The 17,369-nt window shown below is 44.4% G+C and overlaps 1 protein-coding gene across 1 annotated transcript in view; it reads right to left on the bottom strand.

Moving 5' to 3' along the window:
- LOC124545888 (43 kDa receptor-associated protein of the synapse homolog) overlaps positions 1–17,369 on the bottom strand; it is a 109,917-nt gene that overhangs the window by 5,419 nt on the left and 87,129 nt on the right. Inside the window, exon 8 of the mRNA XM_047124847.1 lies at positions 8,834–9,033. Coding sequence (XP_046980803.1) covers positions 8,834–9,033 — 200 coding nt within the window. The remainder of the gene's footprint in view (positions 1–8,833; positions 9,034–17,369) is intronic.

Raw genomic sequence — 17,369 nt, forward strand, 5'->3', positions numbered from 1 at the left:
TCAAAACAAATGTTTATGACATAATGTACGTAGTTTTTAATGTAGAATCTGAGTCTGCAATAAAAAGTGGGGGTTCTCATTTGAAATTTTAAAATTGCCTCTCACCCCGCCCCTATGGGGGCTCGGGTGGTGGGCTAATTGTAGCACCAGCAGATGTACCCCTCTAAAATAATCAACTTTGGATTATACACATTTTTTCATGTGAAGCTTATTTTTCGAGCTATTCTAGTTTGTCAACTAAAAATTTACACCCTGTATATCCTTGGTCAGGCTCTAGACAGTTTAACGCTTCCGGTTTCAGCATCATTCTACGATGAAGCGCCGAAGAAACTGGTATAGGCATGCGTATTCAAATACAGAGATATGTAAACAGGCAGAATGTGGCCCTGTGGTCGGCAATACTTATGTATAAGTCAAGTGTCTGGCGCAGTTGTTAGATCAGTTACTGCTGGTACAATGGCAGGTCATCAAGATTTAACGTGTTGAACGTAGTGTTATAGTCGGCGCACGAGCGTTGGGACACAGCATTTCCGAGGTAGCGATGAAGCGGAGATTTTCTCCTATGACCATATCACGAGTGTACTGTGAATATCGGGAATCCGGTAAAATATAAAATCTCCGACATCGCTGCTGCCGGAAAAAGATCCTGCAATAACAGGGATGTGTACGGGTATGGAGATAACCTCATGAATCCATGGACCCCGCATGTCAGCAGTCGACTTTTCAAGCTGTTGGAGGCTCTGTAATGGTGGGGCCGTGTGCAGTTGGAGTGGTGTGGGACCCCTGATACGTCTAGATACGACTCTGACAGGTGACACGTATGTAAACATCGTGTCTGATCACCTGCATCCATTCATGTCCATTGTGGATCCCAAGGGAGTGGGCAATCCCATCAGGACAATGCGACACCCCACACGCCCAGAATTGCTAGAGAAGGGTTCCAGGAAGACTCTTCTGAGTTCAAACATTTCCGCTGGCCCAAACTCCCCAGACATGAACGTTATTGAGCGTAATTGGGATGCCTTGCAACGTGCTGTTCAGAAGGGATCTCCACCCCCTCGTACTATTACGGATTTATGGACAGCCCTGCAGGATTCCTGGTGTCAGTTCTCTCCAGCACTACTTCAGACATAAGTCGAGTCCATGCCAAGTCGTGTTGCGGAACTTCTGCGTGCTCGCGGGGTCCTATACGATATTAGGTAGGTATACCAGTTTCTTTGGGTCTTAAATGTAACAAGAAAATGAAACGAAGCGATTTGAATGAGGTAACGCCGATACACATGCAACACACCAAACTTACAGGTAACGCGGGTAGCAACTTAACTGAACAAGTCTACTGAGAAAACTACCGCAATCTCCGCTTACTTGTGATAGTCTACGGTAGCCTACGGTAGCTTTACAACTCTTAAGTGTAGTCAAGTGTAATCATTTGGGAGGAAACAGCAACAGACAGAATGCAGTTGTGAGGTAACGGGCGAGTTGTGGCTCCCTGGAAATATTCTAACAAGGGAACCTCCCCATCGCACCCCCCTCAGATTTAGTTATAAGTTGGCACAGTGGATAGGCCTTGGAAAACTGAACACAGATCAATCAAGAAAACAGGAAGAAGTTGTGTGGAACCGTGAAAAAAATTAGTAAAATATACGAACTGAGTAGTCCATGCGCAAGACAGGCAACATCAAGGAGACTGTGAGCTCAGGGGCGCCGTGGTCCCGTGGTTAGCGTGAGTAGCTGCTATACTAGAGGTCCTTGGTTCAAGTCTTCCTTCGCGTGAAAATTTTACGTTCTTTATTTTCGCAAAGTTATGATCTGTCCGTTCGTTCATTGACGTCTCTGTTCACTGTAATAAGTTTAGTGTCTGTGTTTTGCGACCGCACCGAAAAACCGTGCGATTAGTAGACGAAAGGACGTGCCTCTCCAATGGGAACCGAAAACATTTGATCGCAAGGTCATAGGTCAACCGATTCCTCCACGGGAAAACACGTCTGATATATTCTATACGACACTGGTGACGGCATGTGCGTCACATGACAGGAATATGTTGTCGACCCACCTAACTTGTACACTTAGCGAATGGGTAAAAAGATTCTTCTACCTAGCCCGATTTAGGTTTTCTTGTGGATGTGATAATCACTCCCAAAACAGTGATGAAAACATAAGAGTTTGTCACATAAACTGAAAATAAAAAGTTAAACTTTTCACTGGATGGAAGAATTGAACCTAGGACCTCTCGTTCCGTAGCTGCTCTCGCTAACCACGGGACCACGGCGCTCCTTGACTCCCGGTCTCCTTGATGTTGTCTATCTTCGCATGGACTACTCAGTTTGTATATTTTACTAATTTTTTTCATAGTTCCACACAACTTCTTCCTGTTTTCTCGATTGATCTGTGTTCAGTTTTTCAAGGCCTATCCACTGTGCCAACTTATAACTAAATCTAAGGGGGGTGCGATGGGGAGGTTCCCTTGTAAGTTGGGAGTTGGCGCGGCCGCACGGGCCGCTCTGCAAGCTGGGGCCCGGCAGCAAACACGTGGTAGCGAACCTTAGCCGGGGTCCAGGAACCGCGTGGCTGGGGATTCCGTGGTGACGGTATGTCGATGAAAGAGACACGCTGCGAGTGCCAAAGATGGCGAACTCTGTGAAACCTTAATGGCAGACATTTCACAGTTGGTATGGAAATTAATAGTAGGCAGATGAATCATGATACCTCAAAAAAAAAAAAAACCATGTGCATTACTATTATTTACACGACGATTTTGATGGTGTAATTAGGTTTTCAATATCTTTGTTAGTTTATCTGTCGGTAAATTATAGAAGTAACACCCAGCAACGAATTTCCAAAATCTAAAAGCTTCATCCAATTTCGACGTGTCTTTAGAAAGCTATTGGTGTAAACCTAAATTGATATAAATTACAGGCATTTAACTTCAATAGTACATGAGTTATTGGAGGTCAAAGTGGCCGATTACTATCGATCGCGTCAGGCCATAAGTACTCCACAGTTACACGAAAAAACGGCAGCAGCATGCTTATAAATATACTTAATCATCTATGCCTTTGTTTATATTTGATATATACTATTTATGAAGAAATTGGTTAAATATTTACTTTGTTTTAGAAAGCACAAAGACTTTAGGCTACTGGCCTACCTTTTGTTGCTATTCCAATGATATATGTATATTTAATTTGTTTATGTATTTAATAATGTGTGTTAGAACGTGTTTATGGTCCAGCCGTAGGAATATGTATTTAATTTCAAGTTATTTAAATGTAAATCCAGTATTTGGAAAGTGTTTCATTATGTCTGTGTGGGTGCGTTGGCTTGAAGACATGGCGCGAGTGCTCTAGCAAATCACAGCGCTCGTGAATGGGGAGACTGGATGGAAGCGGGAGAGTGATGGCCAGTATGGGACGGGACATGGGGAGTGCTGGACGTGACGGCGCGACGGACGCACAGTCGCGGGAAAGACTTGGGAGTGGAGCAGTTTGTGCGCGATCACGAGAGATAGAAATACTTCGAAGTATCGACTTGTGTACTTGTGAGATTTCCGTGGCTTCTGCAGTGAAGACGTAGTACGCTTTTTGAAGTGAATATCTCGTGAGCTATGTTGTTATTCATAACTAATTACGTGAAGTAGAAATCTATTGTTTCCCTGTAATTCAACTTATATTTTATTTAATTGCTGGACCATTGACACCAGTAAGTGTTTTGCAGAGATACACCACATTCTCAAAAGTACTTCTACTCTCGTACTCATCGTTTAAAGTCGTTAAGATAGTACATGCAGATTTTATTTACTTGCAGTCTTTCATTTGTTGTTGTTGTGGTCTTCAGTCCTGAGACTGGTATGATGCAGCTATCCATGCTACTCTATCCTGTGCAAGCTTCTTCATCTCTCAGTACCTACTGCAGCCTACATCCTTCAGAGTCTGCTTAGTGCATTCATCTCTTGGCCTCCCTCTACGATTTTTACCCTCCACCCTGCCCTCCAATACTAAATCGGTGATCCCTCGATGTCTCAGAATATGTCCTACCAACCGATCCCTTCTTCTAGTCAAGTTGTGCCACAAGCTCCTCTTCTCCCCAATTCTATTCAATAGCTCCTCATCACTTATGTGTTCTACCCATCTAATCTTCAGCATTACTCTGTAGGACCACATTTCGAAAACTTCTATTCTCTTCTTGTCAAAACTATTTATCGTCCACGTTTCACTTCCATACAAATACTTTCAGAAACGACTTTCTGACACTTAAATCAACACTGGATGTTAACAAATTTCTCTTCTTCAGAAACACTTTCCTTGCCATTGCCAGTCTACATTTTATATCCTCTCTGCTTCGACCATCATCAGTTATTTTGCTTCCCAAATAGCAAAACTCATTTACTACTTTAAGCGTCTCATTTCCTAATCTAATTCCCTCAGCATCACCCGACGTAATTCGACTACATTCCGTTATCCTCGTTTTGCTTTTGTTGATGTTCATCTTATACCCTCCTTTCAAGACACTGTCCATTCCGTTCAGCTGCTCTTGCAGGTCCCGTGCTGTCTCTGACAGAATTACAATGTCATCGGGGAACCTCAAAGTTTTTATTTCTTCTCCCTGGATTTTAATTCCTACTCCGAATTTTTCTTTCGTTTCCTTTACTGCTTGCTCAATATACAAATTGAATTACATCGGGGATAGGCTACAAACGTGTCTCACTCCCTTCCCAACCACTGCGTCCCTTTCATGTCCCTCAACTCTTGTAACTGCCATCTGCTTTCTGTACACATTGCAAATAGCCCTTCGCTCCCTGTATTTTACCCCTGCCACCTTCAGAATTCGAAAGAGAGTATTCCAATCAACATTGTCAAAATCTTTCTCTAAGTCTACAAATGCTAGAAACGTAGGTTTGCCTTTCCTTAATCTTTCTTCTAAGATAAGTCGTAGGGTCTTTCATTTATGAATTTCTATATTGCATTCGCAATTGCCGAGTGATAGGAACCTTCGACCATTCGATTGATGTGTGTATTCATATTGTATACTGTAGATTAATTTTTCCCGAGGACATGCAGCTTTACTGTATGATTAAATGATGATGGCGTCCTCTTGGGTAAAATATTCCGGAGGTAAAATAGTCCCCCATTCGGATCTCCGGGCGGGGACTACTCAAGAGGACGTCGTTATCAGGAGAAAGAAAACTGGCATTCTACGGATCGGAGCGTGGAATGTCAGATCCCTTAATCGGGCAGGTAGGTTAGAAAATTTAAAAAGGGAAATGGAGGGGTTAAAGTTAGATCTAGTGGGAATTAGTGAAGTTCGGTGGCAGGAGGAACAAGACTTTTGGTCAGGTGATTACAGGGTTATAAATACAAAATCAAATAGGGGTAATGCAGGAGTAGGTTTAATAATGAATAAAAAAATAGGAGTGCGGGTTAGCTTCTACAAACAGCATAGTGAACGCATTATTGTGGCCAAGATAGACACAAAGCCCATGCCTACTACAGTAGTACAAGTTTATATGCCAACTAGCTCTGCAGATGATGAAGAAATTGATGAAATGTATGACGAGATAAAAGAAATTATTCAGGAAGTGGAGGGAGACGAAAATTTAATAGTCATGGGTGACTGGAATTCGTCAGGAGGAAAAGGGAGAGAAGGAGACATAGTAGGTGAATATGGATTGGGGGGAAGAAATGAAAGAGGAAGCCGCCTTGTAGAATTTTGCACAGAGCATAACTTAATCATAGCTAACACTTGGTTCAAGACTCATAAAAGAAGGTTGTATACCTGGAAGAATCCTGGAGATACTAAAAGGTATCAGATAGATTACATAATGGTAAGACAGAGATTTAGGAACCAGGTTTTAAATTGTAAGACATTTCCAGGGGCAGATGTGGATTCTGACCACAATCTATTGGTTATGAACTGCAGATTGAAACTGAAGAAACTGCAAAAAGGTGGGAATTTAAGGAGATGCGACCTGGATAAACTGAATTAACCAGAGGCTGTAGAGAGTTTCAGGGAGAGCATAAAGGAACAATTGACAGGAATGGGGGAAAGAAATACAGTAGAAGAAGAATGGGTAGCTCTGAGGGATGAAGTAGTGAAGGCAGCAGAGGATCAAGTAGCTAAAAAGACGAGGGCTAATAGAAATCCTTGGGTAACAGAAGAAATATTGAATTTAATTGATGAAAGGAGAAAATATAAAAATGCAGTAAATGAAGCAGGCAAAAAGGAATACAAACGTCTCAAAAGTGAGATCGACGGGAAGTGCAAAAAGGCAAAGGAGGGATGGCTAGAGGACAAATGTAAGGACGTAGAGGCTTGTCTCACTAGGGGTAAGATAGATACTGCCTACAGGAAAATTAAAGAGACCTTTGGATAGAAGAGAACCACTTGTATGAATATCAAGAGCTCAGTTGGCAACCCAGTTCTAAGCAAAGAAAGGAAGGCAGAAAGGTGGAAGGAGTATATAGAGGGTTTATACAAGGGCGATGTACTTGAGGACAATATTATGGAAATGGAAGAGGATGTAGATGAAAATGAAATGGGAGATAAGATACTGCGTGAAGAGTTTGACAGAGCACTGAAAGACCTGAGTCGAAACAAGGCCCCGGGAGTAGACAACATTGCATTAGAACTACTGATGGCCTTGGGAGAGCCAGTCATGACAAAACTCTACCATCTGGTGAGCAAGATGTATGAGACAGGCGAAATACCCACAGACTTCAAGAAGAATATAATAATTCCAGTCCCAAAGAAAGCAGGTGTTGACAGATGTGAAAATTACCGAACTATCAGTTTAATAAGTCACAGCTGCAAAATACTAACGCGAATTCTTTACAGACGAATGGAAAAACTGGTAGAAGCGGACCTCGGGGAAGATCAGTTTGGATTTCGTAGAAATGTTGGCACACGTGAGGCAATATTAACCTTGCGACTTATCTTAGTAGAAAGATTAAGAAAAGGCAAACCTACGTTTCTAGCAATTGTAGACTTAGAGAAAGCTTTTGACAACATTAACTGGAATACTCACTTTCAAATTCTGAAGGTGGCAGGGGTAAAATACAAGGAGCGAAAGGCTATTTACAATTTGTACAGAAACCAGATGGCAGTTATAAGAGTCGAGGGGCATGAAAGGGAAACAGTGGTTGGGAAAGGAGTGAGACAGGGTTGTAGCCTCTCCCCGATGTTATTCAATCTGTATATTGAGCAAGCAGTAAAGGAAACAAAAGAAAAATTCGGAGTAGGTATTAAAATTCATAGAGAAGAAGTAAAAACTTTGAGGTTTGCCGATAACATTGTAATTCTATCAGAGACAGCAAAGGACTTGGAAGAGCAGTTGAACGGAATGGACAGTGTCTTGAAAGGAGGATATAAGATGAATATCAACAAAAGCAAAACGAGGATAATGTAATGTAGTCAAATTAAATCTGGTGATGCTGAGGGGATTAGATTAGGAAATGAGACACTTAAAGTAGTAAAGGAGTTTTGCTATTTAGGGAGTAAAATAACTGATGATGGTCAAAGTAGAGAGGATATAAAATGTAGACTGGCAATGGCAAGGAAATCGTTTCTGAAGAAGAGAAATTTGTTAACATCTAGCATAGATTTAAGTGTCAGGGAGTCGTTTCTGAAAGTATTTGTATGGAGTGTAGCCTTGTATGGATGTGAAACATGGACGATAACCAGTTTGGACAAGAAGAGAATACAAGCTTTCGAAATGTGGTGCTACAGAAGAACGCTGAAGATAAGGTGGGTAGATCACGTAACTAATGAGGAGGTATTGAATAGGATTGGGGAGAAGAGAAGTTTGTGGCACAACTTGACTAGAAGAAGGGATCGGTTGGTAGGACATGTTTTGAGGCATCAAGGGATCACAAATTTAGCATTGGATGGCAGCGTGGAGGGTAAAAATCGTAGAGGGAGACCAAGAGATGAATACACTAAGCAGATTCAGAAGGATGTAGGTTGCAGTAGGTACTGGGAGATGAAGAATCTTGCACAGGATAGAGTAGCATGGAGAGCTGCATCAAACCAGTCTCAGGACTGAAGACCACAACAACAACAACAACAACAACAACTGTAGACTCAGCAGTATTTGTCTTGTAATGCGGCAACTACGGATCCCAGCCCCTAGACAATGAAACCAGCCAAAATTTTTAATATTTCACCTCTAAGTCGGAGCGTACGTAGTTGAGGGCCACCACAACACTAAATCATCTCATTTTTATATTTACTATAAAAACAGTCTTGGCTGGTTCAAATGGCTCTGAGCACTATGGGACTTAATATCTGAGGTGATCAGTCCCCTAGAACTTAGAACTACTTAAACCTAACTAACCTAAGGACAGCACACACATCTATGCCCGAGGCAGGATTCGCACCTGCGGCCGTAGCGGTCGCGCGGTTCCAGACTGTAGCGCCTAGAACCGCTCGGCCACTCTGGCGGACTAAAAACAGTCTTGATCACGATTTATTTATTAAGGTGACCAGTTTCGACCATTACTGTGGTCATCTTCAGACCATTGAGTAGGAACCTCTTTCTGCTGAAGAATCATAGTAGTGATTTTCCAGCAGAAAGAGGTTCCTACTCAATGGTTTGAATATGACCACAGTAGTGATCGAAACCGGTCACCTTAATAAATAAATCGTGATCAAGACTGTTTTTATAGTAAATATTTGTAACACATTGATCGCTGTCACTCCCATAATGTATTCAAAAGTAATCTCATTTTTAATTTGAAAGCCCGCACAGTGGAGACTGATTGTCGACGCATGGTCTACGAGGCCAGTGACAGCTGGATAAGTAAACAAACAAGTATTTAGCAAAGAGCAGCGGCGAGACCTGGCGTGCAGGATGTGCGCGCAGGGCAGAGCCTCGAGGCTGTCGTCGTCGAGCCCGAAGGGCTGGCTGCAGGCTCCGCACTGCAGCTCCAGCTCGTCCTCCAGACAGCGCGCCAGCCGCTCCTGGACCGCCTGCTGCTCCTCGTCCCCCAGCGCCTGGTAGATGCGCGCCAGCCGCACTCGCACGGTCCGCACCAGCAGCTGTAGGCAACAACACAGTGTGACACCTGCTGGCCCCACCTGCTCTGGAAACAGTTTGCGGGGTGAAACCGAACACATGTTGCATGTGCGCCAGTCATATAACCGCCCCTAACAGCAGCTGGAAACAGTCTGCAGCAAAATACTGAGCTACATGTGGATTTGAGTATCATTTCCTCACTTCGTAAAAGTGCAAAGAAAGGCAGCCCGTTTCGTGTTATCGCGCAATAGGGCTGAGAGTGTCACTTATATGAACGCGAGTTGGAGTGGCAGTCACTGAAACAAAGGCGGTTTTCTTTGTGGTGAGACCCATTTACGAAATTTCAATCACCACCTTTCTCTTCCGAATGTGAAAATATTTTGTTGGCACCCAGCTACGTAGGGAGAAATAATCATCATAATACACTACTGGCCATTAAAATTGTAACACCACGAAGATGACGTTCTACAGACACGAAATTTAACCGACAGGAAGAAGATGCTGTAATATGCAAATCATTAATTTTTCAGAGCATTCACACAAGGTTGGCGCCGGTGGCGACACCTACAACGTGCTGACATGAGGAAAGTTTCCAACCGATTTCTCACACACAAACAGCAGTTGACCGGCGTTGCCTGGTGAAACGTTGTAGTGATGCCTCGTGTAAGGAAGAGAAATCCGTACCATCACGTTTCCGTCATTGATAAAGGTTGGATTATTGCCTATCGCGATTGCGGTTTATCGTATCGTGACATTGCTGCTCGCGTTGGTCGAGATCCAATGAGTGTTAGCAGAATATGGAATCGGTGGGTTCAGGAGGGTAATACGGAACGCAGTGCTGGATCTCAACGGCATCGTATCACTAGCAGTCGAGATGACAGGCATCTTATCCGCATGGCTGTAACGGGTCGTGCAGCCACGTGCCGATCCCTGAGTCAACAAATGGGGACGTTTGCAAGACAACAACCATCTGCACGAACAGATCGACGACGTTTGCAGCAGCATGGACTATCAGCTGGCAGACCGTGGCTGTGGTTACCCTTGACACTACATCACACACAGGAGCGACTGCGATGGTGTACTCAACGACGAAGCTGGGTGCACGAATTGCAAAACGTCATTTTTTCGGATGAATCCAGGTTCTGTTTACAGCATCATTATGGTCGCATCCGTGTTTGGCAATGTGATGAATTCACATTGCAAGCGTGTATTCGTCATCGCCATACTGACGTATCACACGTCTCGGTCACCTCTTGTTCGCATTGACGGCACTTTGAACAGTGGACGTTACATTTCAGATGTGTTACGACCCGTGGCTCTACCCTTCATTCGATCCCTGCGAAACACTACATTTCAGCAGGATAATGCACGACCGCATGTTGCAGGTCCTGTACTGGCCTTTCTGAATACAGAAAATGATCGACTGCTGCCCTGGCAAGCACATTCTCCAGATCTCTCACCAACTGAAAACGTGTGCTCAATGGTGGCGGAGCAACTGGCTCGTCACAATACACTAGTCACTACTCTTGATGAACTGTGGTATCGTCTTGAAGCACCATGGGCAGCTGTACCTGTACACGCCATCCAAGCTCTGTTTGACTCAATGCCCAGGCGTATCAAGGTCGTTATTACGGCCAGAGGTGGTTGTTCTGGGTACTGATTTCTCAGGATCTATGCACCCAAATTGGGTGAAAATGTAATCACATGTCAGTTCTAGTATAACATATTTGTCCAATGAATACCCGTTCATCATCTGCATTTCTTATTTGTGTAGCAATTTTAATGGCCAATAGTGTAAGATAAGAGAAATCAGAGCTCGAAGGGAAAGATTTCGGTGTTCCTTTATCCCACGAGAAATTCGGGAGTGGAATGGTGGAGAGGTAGTATGAAAATGGTTCGATGAACCGTGTGCAAGACACTTAAGTGTGAATTGCAGAGTAACCATGTAGAAGTAGCTGTTGATCCGACACTATAGACATAGCTACGCCACCCTTTATGATTGTGCGTATAAGACTGCGGTCATTACGTGCTGGGAACACACGGTGCGGTCTCTACGGATTAGCCAACATTTGCTTTATCTGATCAAAAGTATTCGGACACCTATTAGCGGACATTAACATGGGGTACAGCAGACCTTTCGTCTTCATGACGGCTTTGCTAGGGACACTTTCTGTGAGGTATCTGAATATCTGTGGAGGAGTTACAGCCCGCTCCTCCTGAAGAGCCGAAGCTAGAGAAAGCAGTGATGTTAGACACTTGGGCTGGAGCGACGTCGACGTTCTAAATCCGAAAGGTGTTTTGCTGCGTTCAGGTTGACACTCGGAACAAAAATGGTTCAAATGGCTCTGAGTACTATGGGGCTTAACTTCTGAGGTCATCAGTCCCATAGAACTTAGAACTACTTAAACCTAACCAACCTAAGGACATCACACACATCCACGGCCGAGGCAGGATTCGAACCTGCGACCGTAGCGGTCGCTCGGTTCCAGAATGTAGCGCCTAGAACCGCTCGGCCCCTCGAGCCGGTTACTTGGAACAGGCCAGTGGATTTTAGGAATGTTACTATGCACGAACTATTGCCTGACAGATGCAGGGTGCGTTGCCATGCCGACACAATCAATCATCGTCTCTGAACAGTTCCACTATTGTACGCTGTAAAATGAGTTCACACCCTTCCGAATTCAGCAATTTACTAACGTAAGGTTTACTATCTTTTGGTTCAAAAAACCGATTTTTTTAAATTGCATTTTTGGATCCATAAAAGTGTTTATAATCTACCCCTGAAACGGTTTTTCCGAATACGGAACAGAAATGTTTGTTACTCGCGGTTGAACAAAAAAATGCGGCCTTTTACACGCACCAGTTTTTTTCTTTCGGAGGTCGACTTATTGTACCTTTGCTTGGGAGGAAACACACAAAAATCATACGAAAGTTTGAACGCATGTGTTTGGAAGTTAGACCCCAAGCATTTGCATTCTGGTGCGAAGACTGTGGAGGTGGCGACTTTCCTGGCACTGAGCAGCTTCAACGAAGGGTATTCAGCAATTCTGAAGACCATGACAATGATGGATCCTAGGACTCTATTCGACGCAGCCCGCCAAGCATTCGGACGACCACCGGATTCAAGCGGCCGAAAACCGCTTGTCACCGGCCGTACGAGCGGCTCTGGAGCAGCGCAGGATGGCCCAGATCGAGCAGAACGCCCTCTATGAGAAAGAGGAAGGACTAGTTTATGGACCCGGAATAGCTGATTGAACGGACGTTGCATAATATTGAATTTATATGTAGTCAAAGCTTGAAACGCGTTTTTCTCGAAATGACTTTTTTTTTTATCGCGCGGTATGCTAACTTCAGATCTACTGGACCGACTGGCATGATTCTTTGTTTCAGACGAAGCTACCTAAATTGTCTAGGAGTTGTAACACTTTTATTGTGATCCATCAACTATAAATATTTTTACTTGGCCGACGAAGTCCAAAAATCGATGAAAAATCCCTATTTTTTTTCAACTGGCCACCATTTTGTTTCCTATGGTCCAAATAACTTAAGCGATATCCAACTCCTAAGTAATATAATATATTTCGCTAACGTCAACTCAATTTTGATTTCAGACGAGCCGGCTGACCTGTGACATACAGCGCGTGGAGGTCTACATCGAAATTTTGTTTCGCTCCGACGGGACTTCCGCCTTTGCTCTTCGACATTTCCGGTCAAAAAAATTCCAGTTTGTAGAGATAATATCAATAAACATTTTGACCAAATTTGACATTGATATCTATAACAAATTCCGAAAAGAATTCTCAAAGAACATGCTTTTTCGGGCCAAAGATAGTAAACCTCCCCTTAAGGACGATAAGGGGACCACAACCCAATCACGAAGAACTCCCAAAGACCCCTATACCCTAACGCCGCCTCCTCCGTACCTCACTTGTAGCAGTACACGTGGTGGCAGGTAGCGTTCTCCAAGCATTCACCTATTCTACACTGCTGGCCACCGTAAATGCAACTCCATGAAAGACAAGAGGTAGCACAACAAAATTTATTTTGTAGATAACATGTTGACCAAATATCAAATGATTACGTTTACAGACGTCTGTGACATGTGGTTCCTGCCAGAGTAGCCGCCATTGTTGGAGATCACCGCTGCCACACGTCTCGGCATTGAGTCAAAGAGACGTTGGATGTGTTCCTGGGGTACAGCAGTCCAAGCAGCTTCCACACGTTGCCAAAGATCATCTGGTGTGGCAGCTGGGGATGTAATCTGGGTCACTCGTTGAGCAACCATGGACCACATGTTTTCTATCGGCGAAAGATCCGGAGAGCGAGCCGGCCAGGGAAGCAATTCAATCTGGTTATTGACGAAGAACCTTTGGACAATGCGTGCCACGTGTGGTCGCACATTATCCTGTTGAAATATGGCTGTGGCTGAGCCCTGAAGGTAAGGAAGGACAACTGGCTCCAGCACCTCGGATATGTAGCGCCGGCTATTTAAAGTACCGGCAATGCGTACTAGAGGCGTGCGAGAGTAATATCCAATACCGCCCCATACCATAATACCCGGTGCAAGACCAGTGTGGCGGTACATAATGCAGCTGTCCAGCATCCTCTCTCCACGGTGTCTCCACACTCGAATCCGACCATCGTGGTGCTGCAGACAGAAGCGTGCCTCGTCAGTAAAGACGTCATTCCATTCTGCCGTCCACATCCGTCTGTCATCACACCATTGGCGACGGAGTCGTCTGTGGTTCTGCGTCAATGGTAGACGAAGCAATGGACGTCTTGCGGACAGACCACTCTGCTGTAAACGGCGTCGAATGGTACGCGCAGACACTGGATGATGCGTTACAGACGCAATGTGCTGTGCTATGGTTCGGGATGTCACTGAGCGATCCGTCACTGCCATGCGCACAATTAGCCTATCAGCACGTGCAGTGGTGCACCGAAGTGAATGCGATCGACCACGTCGGTCCGTCGTACCCTCCTGCATCCAACGGTCACATATCCGCATTACAGTTGTTTGGTTTCGTCCAACACGACTAGCGATTTCTCTGTATGATAATCCACAATCTCGGTAAGCCACTATCCTTCCTCTGTCGAACTCGGATACTTGATCAAAAGATGTTCGCTGTTGTCTACGAGGCATAAGTGATCGTCTTGTGAAACAACCACAAGGTAAACACACGTGCCGAACGAACACTCGTCGAAATCGCCAAGCCTTAAATGGCGCTATGAGGTGGCGCCACAGGCGCGCGTGATGTGCGTCTGCGCTGAAATTCTAATCAGTTGCATATCTCATCGCTGCAAACTCATGGTGTAAATTTCACTCGATTCGGATGCTTCCTTCAGGGTGTTGCATTTACGGAGGCCAGCAGTGTATACTCTTCCACCGGATTGCCTCAGAGTATCGCGTAATTCATCACTACACACCATCTACAGTGGTGTCTCTCTTTACTCTACTTCAAGCTCTTTAGTATTGACTACAGAAATATGCGGATTATGAGGAGCTGTTCCACCACTGTACCCTATTTCTTAACTCCTTACGCACACTCATTGTGATAGCTGGGTTACTGCCAGCCCTCTGAAACTCATGATTGATTTCCTTCTCTGATTTAAGGCGACGTTTTACCACCCTTCATAATGTTCGACTGTCCCTGTTCGACAGTACACGACGTTTTGATTGGTCTCGGTTTAGTAGTGGTTGTTCGTGTTTCCACTTCACAGTCTTATCACCAACGGTCGACTTGGGAAGCTTTAGGAGGGTTGAAACGCACCTGATGGCTTTGTCAGTCAGGTAAGACCACGGTCGAAGGCACTGGAGTCTCCTAACCAACTCACTCTTCTGTTGCTGCATCTCTACTGACAACACAGTACTCCATTCCTCCTTTTACATTGGCGAATCCACCCATCGTGACATATAGTGACCAATTCCGCATTACATGGGGGTAATATTGAGCGGATAGTGTTGCAGCAGTACGGTTTGTATGAGTTTCGGAGTGACAACGACGTTTCATAGAGACTCGCTTGCTGCCACTGCAGACACTGATGTAAATGAGCAACAGTGAGACTTGGTCGTATTGTGTGACCTGTGGTCTTTACAACGTAAGGACCCTGGTGTGAAGAGCTGTTAACGTTACTCATTTACGGATTCTGATGCAGATGAGATTGAAGAGGAAGTGGTATGGGATAGAAAGTAAGATAGTGATTGGGAAGGGTCAAGATGTGGGATTTACATGGTAGGTAGGTGAGATTTGCAGTTATGAAGAGGAAGGCTACAGTAGTGCCCATAATTTGGAATGGAAAATTTGGGGTAGGTTGTAACTGATACAATGGGTAGATCCCTTGAATGATATTCAGGTATGGTTTGGCGGGGAGGGCAGTTGAAACTGCCATGTGGACTGTGGGGAGACGTTAGGAATGTCAGACGTGGTCGGAAAGGCACTGGATCAGGCCAGTGTTCTCAACAGTGGGGGATACAATGTTCAGTTAGAAATTAATTTTTTTGGAGTTGTTTCTTGTTCATCGTAAGCATATGCAGCATGGTGAATCGATGGGCGCAGCTGTAGTAATCACTTGGAATAAAATGAGTAAAGTCTCACGGAAAGAGAGGGCATGTCACACTATTGATGGAATCTGTCCGTCAGATAGATACGTTACAGTCGGCGGCGTCCTTGATGCTATTAGAGAAGAGTAGGCTATGTGGCGACACCGGAGTTCATCCACTCCCTTTTCTTCATCCATAACAAGACATACCCTAAACTAGATTGTAGAAGCACTCATCAGAGTCATCCACGCGACTTAGATACGCATTTGACACTTTTCAACAGATTGGAGGAAGACAACGGCAAACCACCTCGACTTGGACATGGCACAGCACGTCGATGAGGGATTCCTACTTATGCTCTCCTACACTCATTCCCTTTTACGTTGCGTAGTACTTCTGCGTTTCACTGCAGCATGTCTCCCAAAAACTGAGTTACAACACTTCAAAAATCGAGCTATAAACGCACGCAATCTCCACCCTCCACCTCCTCTCTTCTCAGAGTCTCTGCACTAAACGTCCGATAGCGGACGTTCCTATATTACTTCTGTTAGCATGCTAACCAATGACTGCCGTTATCCATACCTCTCAGTACTTCGTGCCATCATTAGTGACGTGCATTATTAGAAACACAATCTTACAACTACCCAAATTAAATTCATTCAGATTCATAAAAAGCGCTCTCAAATGTGGATTATACGCTACATAATTCAACAGAATATTCCTTGCAAAAATAAAAATTATAAGTTTGTCACTTTTGCGAATTAAAAGTGATATATCATTATACAAACATGTTTAATTTAATACACTAAAACATACGTAAATACAGGGCTATTACAAATGATTGAAGCGATTTCATAAATTCACTGTAGCTCCATTCATTGACATATGGTCACGACACACTACAGATACGTAGAAAAACTCATAAAGTTTTGTTCGGCTGAAGCCGCACTTCAGGTTTCTGCCGCCAGAGCGCTCGAGAGCGCAGTGAGACAAAATGGCGACAGGAGCCGAGAAAGCGTATGTCGTGCTTGAAATGCACTCACATCATTCAGTCATAACAGTGCAACGACACTTCAGGACGAAGTTCAACAAAGATCCACCAACTGCTAACTCCATTCGGCGATGGTATGCGCAGTTTAAAGCTTCTGGATGCCTCTGTAAGGGGAAATCGACGGGTCGGCCTGCAGTGAGCGAAGAAACGGTTGAACGCGTGCGAGCAAGTTTCACGCGTAGCCCGCGGAAGTCGACGAATAAAGTAAGCAGGGAGCTAAACGTACCACAGCCGACGGTTTGGAAAATCTTACGGAAAAGGCTAAAGCAGAAGCCTTACCGTTTACAATTGCTACGAGCCCTGACACCCGATGACAAAGTCAAACGCTTTGAATTTTCGGTGCGGTTGCAACAGCTCATGGAAGAGGATGCGTTCAGTGCGAAACTTGTTTTCAGTGATGAAGCAACATTTTTTCTTAATGGTGAAGTGAACAGACACAATGTGCGAATCTGGGCGGTAGAGAATCCTCACGCATTCGCGCAGCAAATTCGCAATTCACCAAAAGTTAACGTGTTTTGTGCAATCTCACGGTTTAAAGTTTACAGCCCCTTTTTCTTCTGCGAAAAAAAACGTTACAGGACACATGTATCTGGAAATGCTGGAAAATTGGCTCATGCCAAAACTGGAGACCGACAGCGCCAACTTCATCTTTCAACAGGATGGTGCTCCACCGCACTTCCATCATGATGTTCGGCATTTGTTAAACAGGAGATTGGAAAACCGATGGATCGGTCGTGATGGAGATCATGATCAGCAATTCATGTCAT

Source organism: Schistocerca americana, chromosome 8, assembly GCF_021461395.2.
Source record: "Schistocerca americana isolate TAMUIC-IGC-003095 chromosome 8, iqSchAmer2.1, whole genome shotgun sequence".
Lineage (NCBI taxonomy): Eukaryota > Metazoa > Arthropoda > Insecta > Orthoptera > Acrididae > Schistocerca > Schistocerca americana.